Genomic DNA, 25809 nt, shown 5'->3' on the forward strand with positions numbered 1-25809 from the left:
ACGAAAACCAATCACATCGATTTTCTCAAATCTCAGTACCCTGTATATCAAATTTCGAGTCTGTAGACTTAAAATTAACAGAGTTATTGCGAAGGAAAATATATACAGACACGCAAACAGACACACATACACACAGACACGTTCACTTTTATAGATAGATAGACAGATAGATAGATAGATATAGGACGAGAAAGCGCTGGCTATGTTATACAACAGAGCGTTGCAAAACACATATGTGTGCAAAAAACGTTTGAAAGATAATGAAATGCGTTATTGTTGGAATAACGACGAATAAATGAATTTCATTTGCACTTAAAAAAAAAAAAAAAATGCCGAGCCGGATTTTTTTTCTTTTCTTTTTTTTTATGTTTCTTTTTTTTGTGACGAAGTCTCAGACAGCATGCAATCAGAGTGTTAATTTGTAACGATACAGCTCAAGTGTAACAGACACGTTACAAAACAAACGCATAATCAATTTATTTAAGAGAACTAACGAATAGATCGGTAAACTGTGACGTAGTGTTGGCAAAAATGATTCTCGTCGTGGACTAGCAATAGTATTGGATAATATCCTGTACCGCTACAAAGCCACCATTCGCCCATTGCCACATCTTGCCAAATATTGTTGACAGATTTGGGTAGTACATCTACAACTAGGTTCTCCCTCTTGGATAGGATCCAAAAAATGACTCTCCAATCTAATAGGGTTCGCTTTATCAACTAAGCTCAAACCCCTGTCCCATCGCCGCGATGTTGCATTTCTGCGCTTATTTTACAAGAATTTTATCGGAATGCGCTCTGATGAATTAATTGAACTTGTGCGCCCTCGACTTAAATATCCCCGACAAACTTACTTAGCAGCAAAATCACACCCCTTCACTGTTGAGGCTCCTAAATGCCAGAAAGCTTTCTACTCCAATGGTTTCTTTCCTCGAGCAGTTAGGCTTTGGAAGTCCACTTCTGCTGCCTACTTCCCTGGCTGTACTGATATGCAGAAGTTTAAATGTAAGGTAAACCAACATCTTTTTAATCTTCACCAAGCATGGTCCCACATAGTAGCTCCTTACGTCCAAATGACGATATCCTTTGTTTGGGGTGAGTCTCAAAAAAAAAAAAAAGTTTAATTTCCCCAGTTTACTTAGAGCAAAACGGAATTTCTTTAAGCATCGCTTCTTTCCGAGAACTCCGCATCGGTGGAGCACAATACCCTGGGCCGCTTCTCAGGTGACTACAACGTGGTTGTTCTGAAGTCAAATTCTTGTTGAGCTGTCTCTTGAAATGATTAAATTAAACTATCTTCTGTGTTTTGTCATTGTCTTTCCGACAAATACTTTAATCATTTTTCCTTTTATAGCCTTCAGGCTTTGATAAACAGTGATTCATTAGTATAAAAAAACAATTTCGTCAAGGATGTTTACAACTTCACGTGACCCATCCTATGAGTAATTGATTAAAATAATAATAAACAACAACAAAAAAAAATCGATGCGTATAAACCCGATTCTACAAGCGACGTTCCAAAAGTAATGCCTCCTATTTTTTATTCCGACAGAATCAATCAGAGGGGACTGCAAATTGCATTGCTAAGATATCTGACCTTATGCATTCATGACCGGAAAGTTTCATCTCTTTGTTGCAGATAGTGACGGTGTAAGATTCTAAGAAAGCAAACAGTATCGTATGTCAGAAGCAGAGGTGCGTCATTGAATTTCTTCATGCAGAAAAAAATTGAACAGATCAACATTCATCTGTTGAACGTTTACGAATCCGATGCATTTGATATCTTCACAGGTAGGAGATGAGTTCGTCGATTTCAGAGTGGCAAAGCGCATACTGGACGCTCATGCACAGCCACCACCCCGATCGCTGGCAAAAGTGCATGGGACTTGATCCTTTGTATAGTCCCAGGTGTGGTTTTTATATAGCAGAGCCTTCCTCGCCGCTGGTGGGTTATTTTTACTATTGATGTGTTTGGGATTCTTCTTTCCAAGATTTTCGATATATAGATGATAATATATCGTTCTCTTCGGTGTTGTAGTGTATGTCATCAATATCGAGGCGCCAACTCATTGGAATAGCTATGACCCTGTTAGACCCGTTGGTTCCCATTTACTTCACACTCGAAGAGACAAAGAACGGTTGATTTCGCTTGAAGAGTTTTGATCTTTTGTGGCGGCCGATAGGCGCTCTGTTTGATTAGAATACCAACGCGATATAAATTAATCGGGAGAAACAGCTCGTTAGAAATAATCACCGCATCAATTTGAATGCATCTTGATATCTATAAACATGTACACATCTAAATATGTTTGTAAGACGCTCGCAAATCTAGGGATAGGCAAAGTATATTTCAACTAACTGATCGGGCACTTATCAAGGCCTGTAAGTCGAGTTAGAAATTTCGTTTAGATGGTAAAAAACGATTAGAGATTGCAAATGATGAGTAGAATAGGTTAGAGTTAGTATTAGGGTTATGGGCAGATTTTTTTTAAAGACGTTTCAACAAGTACTTGTCAGTATTTGACTTATATATAGAATTTTTTTAATTGGAATTCATTATTGAGATGAGTATTATGTATTAATTTATTTTTATTGCGGACTATTATCCTCATCTTTATTATTAGTTATTGTTTCACAACGTTTCGGCTAACTATTCCTCTGGCCTTCGTCAGGTGGTAACTGACGAAGGACAGAGGAATAGTTAGTCGAACTGACGAAGGACAGAGGAATAGTTAGCCGAACTGACGAAGGACAGAGGAATAGTTAGCCGAACTGACGAAGGACAGAGGAATAGTTAGCCGAACTGACGAAGGACAGAGGAATAGTTGACCGAAACGTCGTGAAACAACAACTAATAATAAATATGAGGATAATAGTCCGCAATAAAAATAAATTAGTATTTGATTTGTTATATTCAATTAGGAAGCAGCCTAAAGGTGTCTTATAGATGAGAAGTCTTAGGAAACAAACACTGCTCATGAAAATTCAGTTTAGTTTTCGGTACAGAGAAAAATATACTGTTTTTGCTGTGATTGTAGATTGATAGATGGCATGCGGCATAATCAGTTTAATTAGATGATTGCAGTTAAGCAACGTTGATACTAGTCAGTATCAGAGAGATTACAATTTGGAAATAACAGGCACTGTTTGTAAATGGACATCGCGTCGATATCTCTGTAAGCTTTTATATACCACATGACCTTCAGCTGTTTCGACCCTGTCCTGCCGCTGGATTAGGTTGGTTGGGATGGGAAAGTGAGGATTGACCTACGCAAACCAGCATTACTTTCAACAAAATAAGAATTACAATTAAGTTTACCAAGATAATCAAAAATAGCAAACTTAAAATATATTATAAATATTAAAGAATTATTATTTATAAAGTAATCCTAACCAGATGTAAAAGCTCAATGAAACCAAATAGGAAATAGAGCTTGTAATAAGAACAAATAATTAATAAGAACAAGTTTTTAACTCTTCTTAATATGTTTTTAACAAGTTTTATTAATCATTTGTTCTTATATATATATATATATATATATATATATATATATATATATATATATATGAATAAATGTTTAGAGGTACAGAATTTATTTAAAAAAAAGTTTTAAATATAATAGGCGGAAGTATCTCGAGAGCTCTTTCAGCTATCATCTTATCAGGAGAAAATCGATAGCGTAAAATAATAATACTCTGTCGAAAGTAAAGAGTTCTGATGGGGAACTATTGAATGTGTCAAAAATTACGGGGACACTAAAATAAAGTTTATTAACGTTTATAAAAAAATAAAATAATGGCACAACATTTATTAACGTTTATAATAAAATAAAATAATGGCACAACGAGGGGGGGGGGCGGGAGAAAAGATTCACAGTTCCCCAAAGAGAAACAATGCGTTAGATGTTTCTTTCTGCCGGCACAATGCGTTAGATGGTTCTTTTAAAACGTTAATAAACTTTTATTTAGTGTCCCCGTAATTTTTGGCACATTCAATAGGTCCCCATCAGAAGTCTTTACTTTCGACATAGTATTATTATTTTTACGTTATCGATTTTCTCGTAATGAGATGATAGCTGAAAGAGCTCCCGAGAGACTTCCGCCCAATATATATATATATATATATATATATATAAAATTTATTTATATGAATAAAAATATATATGGCTCTACTTTTCTTTAACACCTTCAATAACCTCGTTTAATTCCTGAGTTATCACTCTTGAATATCTATAACCTGGTGTGTATATATATATATATATATATATATATATATATATATATATATATATATATATATATATATATATATATATAGTAGAAGGAGGAGGAGAAGGAGGAGGAGGAGGCAATCTTTTATCTTGAGGGATAATGACATGCGCCTTGGTGTTTCAGCGGATTGTCTGGACATTTTCGCGCGTGTCTCTTGAGCCCTATTCGAATATGCCATTCTCTGTCACATAGACAAGGGAAGGAGAATGGCGTGTTGGAGTCGGCGAATTGTTAGTGCTGCTTTCTGCATCGTCTCCTATCCCCCGGCATCAGGTTTCTGTTGTCCTATCCTTTCCCCTACTTCCTGCGGTACAACACCTCGCCAGGCGTCGCGGTCATCTGCCAGCTGCTCGAAGCTGCTCCCAGTTGCTTTCAGATGCTCAGGTCGTATCGGAATTATTATATGTATCTACATAATAATATTTTCAGTACTTATTAAGAAACTGATCGATACCTAAATATGACTATATAGTAAGTTTTGAAAAAAGTATGGCAATTAACCTACACAGAATTTTCACGTTTCGTCCTCGCGAGGATTCATCAAGAAGATGAAGCGCAGAAAAATCCGTGTAGCTTGATTGCCACATTTTTGGAAAATTTACAAAGTTCTCACAAAAATATTAAGAAATATTAGAGAGTGATTGAATCAATATTAAACGAGAAAACTCCACAGATAATTTAAAGAGAGATTCACTTAATTATAAATTATTGATAATTAGAAAAATTAACACAGATTTTTTTCAAACATAACTCAATCCTAGAACTAAATGAGGGCCGTTCCAAAAGTATTTTTTTCCAAACGAGTGAATCAGAGGTGATTGAAAATTACGTTGCTATAATGGCTGAATTTATGCATTTATTACTATGTTTACGGTGTGAGACGCTAAGAAAGCAACCCTTGTCATGGGCTTGCGTCAGAAGCATTGATATGTCATTGAATATCTCCAGACAAAAAGATGGAACCGATCAGCATTCACCGGCGCATGTTGAACGTTTACGAAGCCGATGCAGTTGATGGTAGCAGAGATAGGAGATAGGATCGTCGATTTCATAGTGGCGATGAAGATAAGGGTGACAAGACGCGCTCCGTACTTTTACGAAATAAGGGTTTTTGAGCCGTTTCGTGCAATTGTCGAAAAAGTTACCTGTCCATGCCAAAGGAATTAAGCACTGTCTGTATACAGTCGCGGTAACATCTTTCGGTATACATTGTGGTGCAATCGATAACGCGTCTGACTACGGATCAGAAGATTCCAGGTTCGTATCCTGGCCAGTTCGTAATAATTTTGACTAACGTTTTATCTAACGTTTACTCATTATCCTTACCCTTAGTTAGGGTATTTTTGTTGTTTTCATGATTTTATTCTGTGCATATGGAAATTTCCCATACTCCGAGTTCACAGGGTAAGCGTTGATGGTAACACAGTGTTGAGTGTACTTGATGTTGAGTGTACTTGATGTTGAGTGTACTCGATTTTGTGTTTAACTCGGCGTTGTGCGTGCCGACGCGGCGCAGTCGCTAGTGTTGAAATAAATTTTTATTTTTATTTTTAAAAATGTGTCTGTCACATTTTATACAAGCGTTCAATTCCAGTACAACAGTCCTCCTAATAATTATGCCGACAGAAGAGAAGAACCACTGGCATACCCACGCTTTATATATATATATATATATATATATATATGATTTATTGTATATTCACCCAGGTAGCTGGTTGCTGTGCTAAGACGTAATTCCCGTTCCAGAGACGTCCACACGAGACGGGCACAATTAATAAAGAATCCCCCGTAAACGATCTTTTCATAGGCTATTAAAATTAAGAACATTTGGACTATCGCAAAAAATAGAATACAAGCTTTATCGTAGTCAAACGTTCACACTACAAGATCTGAAAACGTGCTTGTCTGGTAAATTATTTTTATTGAGCACGGCTTGCGTAACGCCTGACTGTAACGTCATTGTTCTCTCTAGGACCACCATGTCAGCCAGTTTCAATACACGGAATGAGACACAGCTGGCTCTTAGAACACGACATCAGACACAGCTGGATCTCAGTATACGTCACTGAGACAGCAGTCTCTCAGTAACCGACAACAGAAACAGCTGACTCTTAGTACACGGCACTAGAAGAACTCTCTGGCACGACAACAATTTTCACAAAGTTCGACTCTCAAAAGAGGTAATAAGAGAGAGCAGACTCGCATGCTCGTCGAGCGTAACTTACTAATCACCATACGTCTTTTCCTTTTTCTTTAAACGTAATAGATGTTTTAAAACTAAAGTTGGCTATAGAACTTCTAGCAATCGCCGCAAAAGCATTATAGAAAAAGGAGGGTCATATGGCCAGTCCATCAAGTCCAAAGTAGATGCACAGAGGCTTGATACCCATGAGTTTATCTTCATAAATGATCTCCCAAATCCCATTCTAAAGTTCATTCCTCGACATATACGCATATGTCAACACCTCAAAGGCCAATAACGACCAAGATCTCTCCTACTCTCTCCTCGGAACTTAAGCATGTAGTGCAAGGGAGTAAAAAATGTTTGGTCAATTTTGACGCATCCACGACAAAGCTTTTATTGTTTTGTAGCGGGTATATATTGAGACAATATATAATGGGGACTCAGAAGAACAGAGGATGATAATGACATTCATATACTGTTTATATCAGAAGAACAGAGGATGATAATGACATTTATATACTGTTTATATCACGGCGACGACTGTGACGATTCTTGGGGACTTCATAATGTATATTACTAATAATATATATATATATATATATATATATATATTATTAAAAACATATATATTATTAATAATATATATATTATTAATAATATATACAATATTAATAATATATATTATTAATAATATATATATTATTGATAATATATATATATATATTATTAATATATATATTATTAATAATATATACATATTATTAATAATATGTACATTATTAATAATATATATATTATTAATATATATATTATTAATAATATATATATTATTAATCTATATATATTATTAATAATATATATATATTATTAATATATATATTATTATTAATATATATTATTGTTAATATATATATTATTAATATATATATATATTATTAATAATACATGCATTATTATTAATATATATATTTTTATTAATATATATATTATCATTAATATATATTATTAATAATATATATATATTATTAATATATATATTATTAATAATATATATACATTATTAATATATATATATATTATTAATATATATATAATATTATAAATATATATATTATTATTAATATATATATTATTAATATATATTATTATTTATATATATTATTAATAATATATATATTATTATTAATATATACTATTATTAATATCTATATTATTAATAATATGTACATTATTAATAATATATATTATTAATATATATATATTAATAATAATATAACTATTATTATTAATATATATATATTATTAATAATATATATATAATAATATATATATATTAATAATATATATATATTAATAATATATATATATATTATTAATATATATATTATTGATATATATATATATTATTAATAATATATATATATATTATTAATATCTATCAATATATCTATAAAAGTGAACGTGTCTGTGTATCTGTGTGTCTGTCTACATTTTCTCTACACAATACCTCTGTCAATTTTAAGTCTACAGACTCGAAATTTAATATACAGGGTACTGAGATTTGGAAAAATCGATGTGATCGGTTTCCGGCCAGAAATTTGGCGATTAAGGGATCAAAGTTCAACGATTTTACCTTTGAGAACTCTACCAAACCCTTCCGACAATTTTGGGTCTACGCCCTTGAAATTTTCGATATAGGTTACTTGGACATGGATCTAACTTAATAGATGAATTTGAGCCCAAGACAATAAATTTTAAGGGGTCATATAGGGGTCAAAGTTAAAAAAAATTGACCTCTGCGGTCTCTTCCAAATTACTCAGACAATTTCTGGTCTAAATATTTGAAATTTTACATAAAGGGAATTCAGATATAGAGCAAGCTTTTCCGTCAGTTTGGGTCGAAAATCTTTAGTTACCAATATATAAATGTATGTATGTGTGTCTGTTTGCACGTATGCCTTAAACTTTCAATAGATTCGACGGATATTACCAAGATCAGTATCGTTTTAAAGTTCGACCTTTCTTACGACAAATATCGAAAAATTGGCTAAAAACATTAATACCTTCCCTTCAACTAGGCACTTTTCTACAGGGAGGGGTCACTTTTTTCGCCGATATTTTTTAAAGCTATCCTCTCCTTTAGATTGTCTAGCCTTAATTAAAAAAAATGTCGCTTCCGGTTTGGCGGTGGTCGTAAAAGCATAAACGTTAGGTTTTACCCCGTTCTTTTACTCCTTTGCGGTACGGGTTCGAGCCTGCCTCCCTACTACCATTTTTTTTTGCTCAACATACACATCCAAATGCCCGGGCAACACCAGGCGCCCATGCTAGTATATATTATTAATAATACATATATATTATTAATATTATATATATTATAATTAATATATCTATTATTAATAATATATATATTATTAATAATAGATATATTATTATTAATATATATATGTATATTATTATTATTATTATTATTATTACGGAGCTGAGACATTTATGCAACAGTTCTTGCTAACACAGAGGGAAGATACATTATTGATGATGGTGGAGGAACACATAATACTTTGAGGGAGTTATACAAAGTTCGTTTACAAGATGATAGACAAAACACATTAAAGACAACGACGAGACAAGTTTACAAATATAGATGATTCTTTATTCATACCAGCTGATTGATGATAGTGGTCAGGGATTCAAGCCTTTATGATTACATTATTGTATCTTCCCCCTTTCTCGCCACCAAGAGGGTGTCATCTCCCAGTGTGGCCGACTCGAGCTCTCCCTGGCTCTGTCTCTCACTGTAACTGTCTCTAACTTCGAACTCTGTCTCAACATATTGTAAATCTCCTTTCTTTATGAATCAAAGCTTGCTTCGCCACGTGAAGTTTATCCACGTGGATTTTACCTGTGTATGTCCAAGCACACTTTTGGCAAACAAAGAAGTCCCAATTTGAATTGTTCAATATCTAACATATTTGTTAATCATTATTTCTAAACTCGTATTTTCCATTCTTTTAAGTGACATATTTAATATCCAGTTATTTCTAAAAAAGAATGAACAATCGAATGCATTCCTAAATTAAATATCTATCCCAGGCATAAATAATATTTGGTTATTTGCGAGAACAATGACAATCGTTCTGCATTCTAAGGATTTCAATAAGTATTCTTTTTTAACTTTTCTGATTGGGTTCGATTCTAACCTTTTCCAAATATAATTTTCAAACTTTCTTACTTACTGGGGTCTGTCCCTTTTCATTACATTATCTTTTAACGATAAACTCTCTGATCTTCAATTGGCCTCAATTGATATGAATGGTTTTCGTTTAAATGAGGCTCCCCGTTTTAACAAATGTCTATTTCTGACCTTTACTCCTGAAGTGAAATGGAAAATTTACATCAAATCTGTTGCTAATGTCACCAGAAAGTGTTTGCGTCATTTTACCGCTCAATAAAACGACGCAATATTCTACCAGTATAAGAATCAGAAACGTCGTAAACTGGAGTTCTCTTGCCATGTCTGGGCAGGAGCTTCTCGGAGCAACCTATCCTGTTTTGACGAAGTTCAAAACCAGCTTCGAAAAAATAGTAGGTTATGCCCTTTTTTCTTCCCTGCAACCCCCCCCCCAGAAGAGACATTGCTAGCCTGTCTGCTCTATCGTTATTTTCATGGTAAGTGCCCGTCTGAGCTTCATCTATGCCCTTTTTGCCAATCTTTCACAAAACACTCGTCTAGCTACAATCACTACCAACAATTTACCCCACTCTCTATCTCTACCTGAATCTAAACGTAAATTCTATCAAGCTTGTAGAACTCTGTTCCACTGTGCCTGCTTTCCGACTTACAAGATGGTCGTTTTAAAGTTAAATGTACCCAGCTTCTTGTTGAGCCGTCCCCTACTAATCAATTTCTACCCTATTTCTACCGCTAACTATTAATACCCTTTTTCTCAGTGACTACCGTACACTTATTAACCCTTATCACCGAGTGTCTTTCGGGCCTTGATAAGTGGTGAGTCCCTTGGAAAAAGTAGCTAGAGTAATCAAGAGAAAGAAAGAGAAAGAAAATGAGAAAGAAGAAAAGAAAGCGGGGAGAAAAAGAGTTAAAAAGAGAGCGGGAAAGAGAAAGGAAATGAGAGATATAAAGAGAGAGAGAATAAGTGAGAGGGGTAGAGAGGAGGAAGAGGAGGTATAACTGACTTACTGTTTACAATCCGAACAACTCGCCAAGGGAGCAACAAAACCAGAATAGTGCTGGCGTCTTTACCCGTCTCATACCACTGACTATCGAGGAACACGAAATCAAGCGCGAAGGACGCCATGACAATGAATGCATCAAAAACCTGGAAACAAAAATTAAAAACAAAATTATTAAAATCAAAAGGTGTTCACAGAAAAATTCCTAAACCTATACAAAAAAAAAAAAATACTTATGCAGAATAAGGGCCGTACTATCGTCGGGTTATTTCGGCCTGTTTACGTAATATGCCGGAGAGTGACGAACGAAAGTTTTGTGATTCCTTTCTGCTCAAACGATGGACATTTTTTTCATTGAAAAAATATGTCAATTCTGTTATTACGAATGGAAAATAAATTGAAAAATGAAAACAGTAATCATTGTAATAAAAGAAAAATAGCATCATTATTGGACAGTTTTTTACTCTAAGAAAATTTAAATTAAAATAAAAAAACCTGAAAAACGAAAATAACAAAAAATATTAAAATTAAAAGCCGTTAACAAAAGACCTTGTATTTTTATCCAAGGAAAAGTATATTTTTATAATAAAAATTGGTGATTTTGTTTCAGAATAGCTAACAAAGCAAAAAGGGAGTAATATATATATATATATATATATATATATATATATATATATATATATATATATATATATATATATATATATATATACAACAAAAAATGTTACCGAATGCAAGATAAGATACTATCAGCCTACTAAGATAAGTTTTTTAGTTTAAAATACAGGAAGTTGAAAACCTGTCGAAAAACAAAATGTGATTTCATTTGAGCCTCGATAATTGTAACAGAGCGTGTATGTGCGCGTGTGAGAAAAGCAGCTGTTAAAGCATTATGCAAATTAGTGTGTGTGTGTGTGCGAGCCGTCTTCACAAGAAAAAAAAGAAAAAGAAAAAGAATAAAGGACAACACGTGCTCAAGTAAGAGAAGCGAGGTGCAATCGTGGTAAGATGGACGTGTAAATACAAAGGGCGAGAAAGCGCTATATTGCACCAGCTGCGGTGGCGGGGACAGAGACTTTTAAAAAGCGCCCGTGTGTGCGAAAAGATTTTGAAAATATAATGAACTGCGTTGTGTTTGAAGAACAACGAATAAATGCATTTAACTTGCACTAAAAAATGTCGAGTAGTGGCGTGACCGCCTCAGAGAGCTATACAGCTCCCCATTGGGGGAAATTGGGACCATCTTAACACTGAGTGAGACTGGGTAATTATACTAATATTGTCTGTTAAGCACTATTGGGTGCCCGGGCAGCGGCGGGTAACCTAGCTGAAAGGATGAATTTATTGTGTTTTTGTAAAAGAGACATTTTATTGTTTGAGAAAAATGACAACAGATGTCATTTGGAAAGTATAACGAAATATAATTTCGTTCCTGGCTTGGCGAAGTGTCTGGCTTTTGAGTGCAATGTCACGAAGGGTCGGGTGAGCGTGTGAATGAAATTGAGCTGTAATCCCAGGTTTTCAGTCCGTGCAAGGAATCGGGACTTCCCCGAAATAATGTATTGACCGATGATTGGTCTAGCGGCTCACCCCAACCAATCCTTTTCCTCAATATTGAAGAAAATGCCCGCACCAAAATTAGCAGATTGAAGCCGAATCTCGAGACAAGAGCACTAACCCCAGAGAGCCGCCATACTCCCCGTCCGTCACCGTCGCTACCATAGAGAACGAAGAATAAGATCCCGGACTGTTTTCTGGTGTAATGAGATCGAACTCAACAATTGCATATATGTAAAACACCTGTAAATTTTGTGAATTAACTTTTGGTAGACTAGAAACCAGCTGCGTTTGTTTTCTTTCGGCCTACATGAGAAGCTAATCAATTTTCAGCGGACACCGGCATCGGGAACCGACAATGAGGCCTGCGACGCGGAAGAATCTTGTAGAGAGCCGCCGGGAGAAGGACGATTACGACCATTGCAATCTGGTAACCAGCGGCCACGGGGGATCTTTACAGAGTCGGATTTTTATTTCTCTCCTTTTTGTTTTGTTTGTTTGTTCCTTCGACGTTACAATCGCTCAAATAACGAAAATGAAAAAAAAATGAAAAAAATATATACTTATCGAACCACATAAAATAAATGTCACCAATATTACCAAAATCTAATGTTCTACCAGTAATTTGTTTAATTTTTGGATTTTTGAGCGATTATCGAGGCTCGGCTATGGCATATAATTTTTACATGTTTAAACGCGAATACGTAAAAACACGACCATTCCAACTTAAGTCATAGTTTATTAATTTAACTCTGGGTTTATTATCCTTTGCTCCGAGCTATTTGTTAATATTATAAAATATCCTCAAGCCACCAATCAGTAGTCGTCCAGTAGTCTGTAATTTGTACACATCACACACAGTGCACAAGAGTTAAAAATTCCCTAATTGAACCCAGTACAACAAAGCGGAATTGCTTCACAGTTTCGTAGTATATTAATTAACTTTGAACCAACGTTGTCGAAATGCTAATGCGATTTGAAACTACTCCATCTTACACGGGTGAACGAACCAATCGGAAACCTATACGTACATAGTTCCATTGCTCGCCTCTGAGTCAAATTCTTAACTCTAAAAGCATATTAAACTTGCACGTACTCTTAGATTTACTAAATTCTTTCACTATCTTTCCGTCACTATCTCCGTGGTGCGGTAATTCTCACCAAACATTATAATTCGTTTTTGTAAAAAATGTAATTGAATACATTCAATTTTTAGTATTGTAAATAAAATAAAATAAAATAAAATATAAGAATATATAAACCGTAACATTAAATATTTCATAATCTCTCTCATCACCAACCGAGTCCGTGGCTTGGTGGTAGAGCATCTGTAATTGCAGTTTCTGTTTCGAATCTCGTTAACTCTAGCTGCACTGATGAGTCGTAAAATCAACGAAACACGTATCTGTGGATAATTACATATAATTTATTATTATTTCATGTATACATATAAAACATTATAAGACAATATTATATATTGTTGTGAATTCGCATTTGAACACTTGCAATTGCATGATGGTTAGTCTTTTTTTTTTTTAAAACAAATCTCGTGGGCGAGATTTTGTTGGAGTACGCGCCAAACTCAAAGTTGGCGAAATATCAGTTCCTGTAAATATTCCACCACGACCAAACGTGTAAAATTGTATTGAATTATATCCGATTATAAGGGAATGCTTTCCTGCCTAATTCAGATGCAGAAAGGCATTAAGGAACTCAATGTCTCTGCTGTAATTCCCTAAAATGGGATCTTGAATTAATTTTCCGTTTTGGAAACATATTTTGACTTTATTGTACTTTCACACTTTGCGATGATTAATTCATGGATCTTCAAGTTTTGAACTTTCTTCCTTCCTCAGTGTAGATAGATTGTTTCTTGTCTCTCCCTGGGGATAATGTACTCAGTGATGTTCCGATAAACCCGCCAAGGATACAATTGAACATTTCAGCTTCCTGAAAAAGGAATCGATATCAACAACCCTCATCTTGCCGACGTTAAAACGAAACTAAAAAATGGTCACTTAACAGATTTGATGTATCGAAGGTAAACTTGCCAAAATTTTTGCAAACACAGATCCCGAAAGTTATAAATTCAAGCGGGAAAAAAGCATTAAATCCTTATGCGGGGCCATATAAAGGTGTTATTCAAGAATTATTTCCCCGTTCTATTTACACACACACACACACACGCACACACACACACACACACACACACATATGTATGCGTATGGGTATGGCTCAGAGACTAAAGAATAAGGGTGGAATAAAAATTAAAAGATACATCTGCCTTACTTTTAATGCTAGATTTATTCATGGTGTCTTTTACATTTAATAAAAACCCTTCACAATTTGCTGATGAGGAAACCTTGTTTAATAAAAAACTATATATAATAATTATTGTCCGTAACTTGATGTCTACCACAATAAAAACACTGTTTTCCGAAACGATCGTACAAATAATTGATTTTGTTGTTGTTTCTTCTCATGAAACGGATTTTTAATTTAATTATAATTTGATTTTTAAATTATCAATCACATTACTAAATATTAAATTAGCTCTAGGATATTTACCTATCGAGCTTATTATATATCTAAATTACAACGAGCACTTTTTCTTTCCTGTATTTTAATTAAACTAGTAATTTTACTATTACATTAAAATACACTCTGCTCTTTAGACTATTGTTCTAATCTCCTTTAAATTATATATATATATATAAAGAATAAGGGTGGAATATATATATATATATATATATATATATATATATATATATATTCGACAATTTTTTAGAGCTGGCAATTGAAACAAATTATCCGGATTAAGAAGAATTGATACACGAAGAGACAAATGCCCAAGTAGATTTTCTGATAATTTGAGAACACGTTATTATTAAATAGATTGCGATTTACAAGTGATTAGTGGCAGTGAGTTGGTAAGACTATTGATGATCAAGACATATCATTGCTGCTTCGATACACAAAATAATAATTTGTACAAACAATTTGCAGGGCAAGTGTTGGCAGACGCTTGCTTCGCATACTGGACGCGAATAGATTCTTTGAATCATCATAAGAGGATGTACACCGTTTTAGCTCCCACCCATAGACGTTTGTTTTGCACACCGGCATCCTTACTAAAAATGAGACTTCGCGTACTGGAGGAACTGCCTGTCGACATGTTAGTGCTGATAACGTGAACTGTTGGAATGATCTTCTTGTTTGTATCCAAAACGAGTTAATTGCACTCGCATTATTTACATTTGTAAAAGTTTTGTAAACTGGCAAAACTCTATTGCATTATGGCATTGAAATAAACGAATCTCATCTTGGGGAGGCTCCTAGGTCTGACTTTTATCTGTGATCTGAAATGGAGCACGTACACCGTCTTTTTCCAAAGGTCGCTGGAAAAATGGTTCGATCATTTTATCGCTTCAGTAGATATCTCACTGCCGATGCATTTTTCCACCTGTATAAGAGCCAAGTACGCCATTGGATGAACTACTGTTGCCATATCTGGGAAGGGGTTACTCGAAGCACCTGTCCTACCTTGACAGAGTTCCAAACCAACTTCGTAGATTAGTTGGTAATGCCCTTTTCTATTCTTTTTTTTATATGGTAGTCACCACTTATCAAGGCCCGGAAGCCACTCGGGGATAAGTGTCATTGCGTGTACAGTAATCAATGGAATAATATTGTAGTAATCGTTAGTAATGAAGATGTGATAAAGTGTCTTACTTAAGGGGGATGTTATATCAGGAATTTTTTTTATGTTAGACTTGAAGACATCCAAGTTGTAGTCAGGTGGGAAACAGGCAAACAGAAGAGAGTTCCACAGGCGTGCACTTCTAAGAAAGAAGCGTTGTTCATGGAATCTACGTTTTGATTTAGGCACAGATAAAGAGTGGGGAAAATTATTGACAGTGGTTTCAGCTAGACTGGTGTTTTTGCAACCTCTCTCCCATATAAAAGACGTTGCGAGTCTGTTTCTGATGCATGGTTATTTTAATGGCAAGTGCTAGCCTGATCTTCAGTTAATGCTCCACCCTTGCTAAACTTTCACGAAAAAACTCGTCTACCGGAAACCACTATCAATAATGTCCCCCACTCTTTATTTGTGCCTAAACATGGATTCTATGAACAAAGCTTCTTTCTTGGAATTGCACGCATGTGATACTCTGTTCCGTGTTCCTGCTTTCTATCTTACTACATTATGCTCGTCTTCAAGTCCAACGTAAACAAGTTCTTGTTGAGCCATCATCTTAAGTTATCCAATTTACCAAATTTCCACTACTAACGATTACTACGCTATTATCCCAATCACTACCGTACAGTCATTAATCCTTATTCTCGAGTGGCCTCCGGGCCTTGAAAAGAGGTGACTTTTTTATAAAAAAATAATAATAATCAAGTTTAAATTATTAATTATAATTTAATTATTATTTAGTTTTTTTCCTGATGGATTGGTAACTATGCTGCGTTTCCAACTAAAAATTTCGAGGGTTAAATTCGGTATTCTGATTTCAAACCCGATTACTCCAAATTCGAAATTCTCCTGTCAAAACTCGCAACTCCAAAATATCCAAACTTGATATATTGCTGTCAAAACCAGTCACACCAAGATCCAAATTCAAAATCAAGTCCTCCTTGAAAAATTTTAAATAATAGATTTTAACCGGAAGCATCGCTTTTGATTCTGAAGTGACAAGGTCGCCAGCCATTTTTTTCTTTTCTTTTTTTATTTATGCAAAAATCTGCTAAGGGGAGAGGCTTGTTAAGGGCATTTAATCAACATGTGTGATTTTAAAAATCTTGTTATAATGTTTGGAAACATGTCAGCTGCTAAGTTTTGAATTAATTCTAAGATATTGTGTGTTAGCACGATAACAATGCACATAGAAATATACCATATATCAAGGTCTCATGTACGATATGAAACGCCACCAAACTAGAATCTTAATGAGATATCAATCATACCAGTTATTATAGGTGCCATAGGGCTTATGAAGAAGAACCTGAAGTCCTACCTAACTAATATTCCTGGTGAACTAAGTGCAAAACAGATCCAGACAATTGCACTTAAGAGAACAGCGAAGATGCTAAAAAGAGCTCTCGGTTGGTTTCAATAAAAAGCAGGGCAATGTTGTCAGCTGGTTTGGCTGCACCATACCAAGCATTACAATGTTCAAAAAAAGAAACTGAAATAAAAGGTATCACAATTCACGCATATTAAAAATGAGATCAACCGATCGTTAAAGATGATTACGATACGATAAAATAATTGAAAATTAACTGATGTCGCATATATAAAAATAAACGACTCTTCAATTTTTAAATCAAATTCTCTCGTCAGGTAAACCAGTTTTTAATATATACCTCTGGCATCGTATATACTATAATTACAATAGAAAAATGCGAGTATGGAAAGTAATATGGTTAAGCTTAAACATGGAAAAGTAAAGGACTTGTTGTTAAAACCGGAAAAGAAAAGGAAAAACTATTCTAATAAAATTATAATAAATTTATAACTTACAATATTATAGCATTAAGAATCTATTATATAATGTTATAAATTGCATTAAAAAATTTCTTAATGTTGCAATATTTTAAGTTATGAATTTATTATATTTTTACTAGAATATCTTGTCCTTTTCTTTTCCAGTTTTAACAACTATTCCTTTACTTTTCCACGTTTAAGCTTTATCATATTACTTTTCATACTCGCAGTTTTCTATTGTAATCCAGTATTTTCCAGGCTTCCAGTAAATTTACTTGTTCTTTGTTTAATTTCAGTCTTATTTTTTACCTCCCCCATAAACATAACATACACATATGTAATAACAATGTACGACACTCGTCTGCTTTCAATAAAATCCCCAGATTATCTCCCTTTCATTCTTTCATTCTCTCTGTTTCACTTTTTATTTCTCTTTTCGCGAGAGCAGTGAATTAGTAGCAGCAGTAGTCGCTGAAGCGACACGGTTGCATGGAAACCAGTCATAAATACATCGCTCATCTTCTTACATTTTTTTTACGATTTTGAGCTCCAGTAAATTCATCATAACTTTTGTTTTACTGAACGAAAATTGGGGAAAAAGAATTCACAATATAGCTGAGAAGGTGATCTATAAACTGTAATAATTGTTTGAAATTTGGTCGAAAAATGAGTGAACGGTGAAACTTTAAAGCAACTCTAAATGACTAAAACTGCCACTTAACCATATATTCAACAAACACTACCGTGTTTGAGTGATATAATGTTAATACACGTTAAATTGCTACAACTTAATGTACAAGTTACAAGCGTTTTACTTATCTAGATATTTAAATTATAGTTAGTTGGCAACTATTTTATAATAATAATAATAATAATAATAATAAAAAAATGAATATTTATTGCTTTTTTTTTACATGGGAGTCACCATTGATCAAAGCCCGGAGGCCACTTGAGGATAAGGGTTACTGTGTTTGCATTAAGATTTAGATTATTATACTTTTTAATCTACATAACCTTCTGCTTGCTTTTTTTTCCTAAGTTATTTCGTACGTTACGTTTTGAAAAAGGAAAAATACAATTTTTGAATGTCAGATCGTTCCAAAAACACCAAAATTCGCGAAATTGGCTTTAAAACCACCATTCTGGCAACGTTGGACAAAAATATGAAAGTGACCCCCGTTTGATGTAGACGCGTTTTCTAATATCGTGTATATAATATTTTCCTTGTTTCTTTGTTTATTTAGTTTGTACGTTATGATTTGAAAAATGCCAGATACAATTTTTGAAGACACAGGAATTTTTTTTTTTGGTTCATTTAGAAAAAAAAAAAAAAATAGCAGGATTTTGACTTGCATTGCAAATTCATATCCAACTCTGAATAGATTTATTTAGAGGATTATAATTATTAAATTAATGTAACAGACTGCGTATTTGTAGATCCAAAAATGTCTACACATTTCTCATATATGTGACTCTACACACCCGGTGTTGCCAGATTAAAAAAAAAAATGGCCGGGTAAAGGGTTTAGTCACATACTATTTAAGATACAGGTAAGTTTTTACGATTTTCCTGAAAGTTGACCATATTTTAATTTTTGTTCTTAATTTGATAAGTGCATAGATAGATATATATGGATGTATTTTCTTGACTGGATTTTAAACTCGCATTCCAAATTCGGATCCAACTCTGAATAGATCCATTCGGAGGATACAATCATTAGCTCACTGCAAAGGGAATGCGTATTTGTAGATTCAAAAATGTCTACGCAGATTTATCATATATGTGACTGGGTGGGCGGACTGATGCCTTTACTGACCTTCAAGCATCGAAAGTGAAAAACGAAGAGGGAGAGAGAGAGAGAGAGAGAGAGAGAGAGAGAGAGAGAGAGAGAGAGAGAGAGAGAGAGAGAGATAAATTTGCCGTTTCATAACCAAGATATGCTTTGTACGTAGATAAATTAAGAGCGCATGCGCATATCATAATATACGGGGGTGTAGATGCGGGTGTCTATTAATGGACTGACGTTGCCGTGTGGGCCCGAACTGAAAGCTCTCAGTGCGTGCGTACACACGTCAATTCATATTAAAAATAAAAAAAACAACAACAAAAAACAGCAACAACAACAACAACAACAACAACAACAACAACAACAACAACAACAACAACAACAACAACAACAACAGCAGCAACAACAACAACAACAACAACAACAACAAAACAATAAAAATTAAATATGAATAAATGCGTTGCTCTTTTAATGTGCATATCAACGTTTAGCCTTTCCCATACAGCATGATTGGGTATATTTTTTTCGACCGACAAAAATCATTACCCGCCCATGTCTGCTTAATATCGGATATGCAAATGACATTTAAGCGAGTTGAATTTTGTGGAATTTGTCGACCGGAGACAGAAATCGCATGAACGTGTCAATGGTTAAGACGCGAGTGACCTTTTTAAAAAAAAAAAAAAAAAAAAAAAAAAAATCGCCTCTTATAAACTGATTTAAAAAGAATATGGAAAATCTTTATTATATAATAGATACTTTGTGTATCTATGAGTTCGTTTCTTATGGACTCCAAAATGGCGGGGGCGATTTTTTTTTTTTTTAATTTCACATAAATGAACCTTATGTGCTTGGGAATGTTCTTAAATAGGGTTTGTGCCGGAATGCCTTCGATAATTATCGAAACTCGATAATCGAAAGCAATTAAAAAACAAACATTAAAGAATAGTAGACTCTTTTATATGACAAAGGCGCGCTTGAAAAGGATGTTTCTGTTTAGAGCACAACTAAACGATTATACTTAATTTTTGAATTTTCAACTTTAATTCAAGCCATTATCATCACACAAGTAGAAAGGCATATAAAATAAACAGTAGGCTCTTTGATATGACAGGGCACGTTCGAAATGAGTGTTTCTGTTTAGAGCAAAATTGAAATATGATACTTTTTTTTATACAGTGATCACCACTTATCAAGGCCCGGAAACCACTCAGGGATAAGGGTTATTGCAAGTACATTACGTTAGTGTGGAGATTTGAGGAAGTGTTTACTTAAGGGGCCGGTTTATTAGGAGTTTGTTAACATTGGACTTGAACACATCCAAGTTGTAGTCCGGTGGGAAGCAGGCAGACGGAATCGAGTTCCACAGGCGTGCAGTTCTAAGAAAGAAGCTTTGTTCATGGAATCCGCGTTTTGATTTAGGCACAGATATAGAATGGGGGAAAATTTTCACAGGGATTCAGCTAGACGGGTGTTTTTCGTGAAAGATTGGCGAGGGGGGACCAGAGATTGGAGTTCAGACGAGCACCTGCCATGGAAATAACGACAAAACAAGGATAGGCTCGCAACGTCTCTTCTGTGATAGAGAGGTTGCAGGGTAGAAAAAAGGGCATCCCCCACTAAGCCACGAAGTCTATTTTGTACTCTGTCAAGGCAGGGCAGGTTGTCTTTAGCAGCTCCTGCCCAGACATGGCAACAGCACTCCATCCCTGGACGCACTTGGCTTTTATACAGATAGAGAATTGCATCAGTAGTGAGATATCTTCTGGAGCAGTAGAAGGATCCCACCATCTTTCCAGCGATCTTGGCAACAGACCTGATGCACGTGCTCCACTTCAGATCAGGAGTAAAGGTCAAACCCAGAAGCTTGTCAAAACACGGGGCCTCACTCAGACGAGAGCCATCCATCACAATTGATGCCAGATGGAGATCAGGGCGCTGATGATGTAAGGATATGAGTTTGGCCTTGGATGCATTAAAGGTAACCAGCCACATCTTCCCCCACCGAACCACGCGCTCGAGATCAGAGGAGAGAGAATCAGAGAGAACTCTGTCATCCACAGCCCCTGATGTGTTGCCGCAGATGGTCGTGTCATCAGCATAGATGTCAACGAATGATTTAAGTATGTGTTTAGGGAGGTCATTAATGTAGATCAGGAAGAGAGTTGGGCCCAGGATTGACCCCTGAGATACTTGTCTGTTTCATTTTAAACTTTGATTTTAGCCATAATATATAAAAATAATTTCATAGAATCAACAGTAGGTTCTCTACAGTACAATGTATTATGGACTAAGTCAGTGCTAAGAGGAATGTGAAGTTCCCTCTCAGTGCACAACTATGGGTTCCACAATAGAGACAGCAATCAATCGATTTAATAAGAAAATAGGCGATTTAATCGATTTCGATTACAATCGATTTTATACATTTACTAGCAGTGGAAGGGTGAAACATACGTTGATACTTATTGAATCCCGGACAACATTGAGTATCCCTGCTAGTAAATGTATAAAATCGATTTTTGAATTATTGATTATAATTTCGCTGATTAATATATTCCTCTAAACGAATCACTATGCCAATGACCAATGAGATTTCAAATATAATCAGAGTATTTTTTTATCGATATTATTATCTGCTTATTCCCTCCTTAGTTAGTGGTCCTGAATATGACCTTAAACTATATCCGATGATGAGGCCCCAGCTTGTGGGCTTTGGGAAGTGTGGATCCACCCTTTCATTGCAATTGCTCCCAGGTCCACTCTGACCCGGAGTGGTAGTACCTGTTAGGGTCCCAACTATGGGGTAAATAGAAACAGACTTGGAAAAATATATTCTATTAAAAAAAATTTTCTTCAAAATAACTGGATTCGGCATTAAATAACTTGAAAGGGGTTGATATGCTGTAAAACAAAAACAACCAACCAACCTAGTTAGTCCGTACACTGCGCTTTGATAAAGGATAAAATACATTTTTTTAAGCGAAACTGCTTCAAAAATGGCTTAATTCGTGAAATTTGGCTTTACAAATTCTAATCTGACAACCACTGGACAAGAATGTGAGAGTGTTATCCTTTTGATGTAGCCTACTACTACTACTACTACTACTACTACTACTACTACTACTACTGCTACTGCTACTGCTACTGCTACTACTGCTACTACTACTACTACTACTACTACTACTAATATAATATGATCATTGTTAAAATATTGAGAGAAAACAATTCGTACTAATTTCGAGGGCAGCTATTTTTTTAACAAAAATAAATCATCGAAACGTTACATACAAAAAAAAACACATTTGAAAAATAAACAGCGCAAAAACGAAGAACATTGCCTACCAATGGGTTATGGAATGAAAAAGTACATGAAAGTGTGTCTTTTACAATATGATTTTATTAATTGCATTGATACAACCAGAACTTGCCCCCATACTTTCCAAACTGAGCTATAAAGTGTATCGTAGTCGTTACATGTAAACAGTAGGGACCCACACGCTGTATGCCGACAGTCGCAATGCCACAAAGACAAAGGAAAACATTCAACTAATTTTTTTTCAGTTGAAACAACAGACATTTATTTACAGATACTTCTAGAATAGCGCTTTGTCTCTTGCTGAAAAGTCTTCTTATACTCCCATGTGCTTAACAAGAGTCCGCCGAAAAACCCACTGGTTTGTCTCTTCCTCACCTTCACCCGTTGTTTGACGTGTTTCTTTGATGGGGAGGGAGTTAATAACTATAAAGACTTTACTTGTTGCTCCCAGACCACGTGTGAAATGCCTATTTCTGTCCTTTTTTTATAATCTTTTCTTTTCTTCTTCCTCGCTGTGACGTTACCTTGCACACAGCTCGATCGTTTTCATAATGCTGTCATACGTGCGACCTCACTCTATTATATAAAGCACAATATTACTTTCTGAGTATTTATTAGTATTTCTTAATTAATTTCATTTGGGTAAGTTCTATATTTAAAATATTATTGACACTATTTTCATAGGAATGTGAATAAACCCATACTACCTGCGTGTTATTGATTTTTCTATTAAAACATCTAAATTTTTGCGCTATCCAGAAAGATATCAGCTTTATTAAAGCATATTTGTTGATTACATTTTCACGGGTTCGGCGAGTATTTAACATTTTTTTACCCAAAATACTAAACATTCATCTATGATATAGAAAATATTCAACATGTCCGTATTTCTATTTTTTACTGACGTATTAATTATTGGATATTGAGCCGGAGAAACGATAAAAGCGAGGGTGTGCACACACATTTCAGATGGATTTTTTTTATCTATATTCCTGTGCCCAATAAAAATGATTGGAATTGGAATTATCACCGAAAACAAACAAACAAAAACACGTTTACATTCCAGATCGGGAAGTTAGAATTCCGTAACGCAAAAAAAAAAAAAATAAAAAAAAATAAATAAATAAAAAAAATAAATAAAAAAAATTAAAAAAAAGCAACCCCCCAAAACAACGTATTAAGTTTAATATTTACATTTCGGGAAGGTCGGTTGTTATCTATGTAACACAGTTAACAGAAACAACAGAGAGGGAGAGAGGGAGAGAGAAAGCAAGACAGAAAACCGAGTCATCCAATGTGACTGACATTTCTCCGCCGTCGTCTGCCACGCCAACCCACCTCTACAGTAAAACGCAGTTGTTATGTCCGTCTCTCTTTGTCGATGGGCAAAAGTTAATTGCAGATAAACTTCTACGTTGCCAAATTCGTTTGTGCTGATTTTGAGAACAACGACAAAAATAATTGTAAGATGTATATATAATTTCGCAAGCATTTGAAAAGTGCAAACTAGAAAATTATATATACATTCAATAACGCAACAGATTAATAAGCAGCTATTACATGGGAAGATGATAAGGTTGCGTATTAAATGATGTGCATTTGCCTGTTTTTCTCTGCAAAGAAGCGACAGCGATGCAGTGCTAATTATACGGTTTGTTCAAGTTCTATCAAGACGTCATTTGGTTAATTCCATCATATAAATATATTCTCCCATTTGTTTAAAATAATACCTATGTACAATGCTTCCCCACGGGACAGAGTTAGACACCAGGATCGTTTTTAACGTGGAGAAAAGGTACAAAAATAAAAAAAATTGTCTCAGTCGTGAAGGACTGATCCTCCACCGAAAGAGAACAGGAAATAGAAGTGCAGCATCTGAAGAACAGATGGTATTTATTTGCTCCCCCACCGAGCAAATTAGGCACAAGGCCAATTTTTAATGTGAGGAGTGAAGGGGAAATGGGGACCAACTCCCCGGGGAGTAGGATAGTGACAATTGGTATGAAGGGTTGCCCCTACATTGACCAAGGTCTTATCTGTGGGGTCGCCCCCACATAGGGTCTTTGCTTGCAGTATCTGCCGGAACAGATGGTATTTATTTGCTCCCCCACCGAGCAAATTAGGCACAAGGCCGATTTTTAATGTGAGGAGTGAAGGGAAGGAGAAGGGAAAAAGGGAAACAGCTCCCGAGAGGTGGGAAATGGGAGCTGGTTAAAGGTCAGGCATGTGGGGTTGCCCCCACATCTGGTCTTTACTTGCAGTATCTGCCGAAACAGATGGCATTTATTTGCTCCCCCACCGAGCAAATTAGGCACAAGGCCGATTTTTAATGTGAGGAGTGAAGGGAGGGGGAAGGGAAAATGGGGACCAGCTCCCGAGAGGTGGGAAATGGGAGCTGGTTAATGGTCAGGCATGTGGGGTTGCCCCCACATCTGGTCTTTGCTAGTCATAGCTAGTCATAGCCTGCAGCATCTGCCGGAACAGATGGTATTTATTTGCTCCCCCACTGAGCAAATTAGGCACAAGGCCGTTTTTAATGTGAGGTAAAAACCAGCTCCCCTAAAAGGGGTCACTCTGGTTACCAAAAATAATAATTGTCCCAGTATAGAGGGTTTCCCCTCCATTGACTGGTACAAATTATCTTAAGTGCAGTATCTGCCGGAACAGATACTACACTTTGATCTTGGCCAAAAGGCCAAAGTACCTATTTACTATGCCTCCCCACGGGACAGAGTTAGACACCAGGGTCGTTTTTTAACGTGGAGAAAAGGTACAAAAATAAAAATTGTCTCAGTCGTGAAGAATTTCTCCTCCACCGAAAGAGAACAAGAAAATGAAGTGCAGCATCTGAAGAACAGATGGTATTTATTTGCTCCCCCACCGAGCAAATTAGGCACAAGGCCGATTTTTAATGTGAGGAGTGAAGGGAGGGGGAAGGGAAAAAGGGGACCAGCTCCCGAGAGGTGGGAAATGGGAGCTGGTTAAAGGTCAGGCATGTGGGGTTGCC

The 25809-nt window shown here is 35.3% G+C and overlaps 1 protein-coding gene across 8 annotated transcripts in view; it reads right to left on the reverse strand.

Annotated features, from left to right (window-relative positions):
• Nucleotides 1-25809, reverse strand: part of LOC145293082 (uncharacterized) — a 721286-nt gene that overhangs the window by 42444 nt on the left and 653033 nt on the right. For all 8 annotated transcript variants that reach the window (XM_080139435.1, XM_080139436.1, XM_080139437.1 and 5 more), the window contains one exon: nt 10659-10797. In XM_080139435.1, coding sequence (XP_079995561.1) covers nt 10659-10797 — 139 coding nt within the window. The remainder of the gene's footprint in view (nt 1-10658; nt 10798-25809) is intronic.

Source organism: Euprymna scolopes, chromosome 14 (genome assembly GCF_053919585.1).
Source record: "Euprymna scolopes isolate OS-2025 chromosome 14, ASM5391958v1, whole genome shotgun sequence".
Taxonomy (NCBI): Eukaryota; Metazoa; Mollusca; class Cephalopoda; order Sepiida; family Sepiolidae; genus Euprymna; species Euprymna scolopes.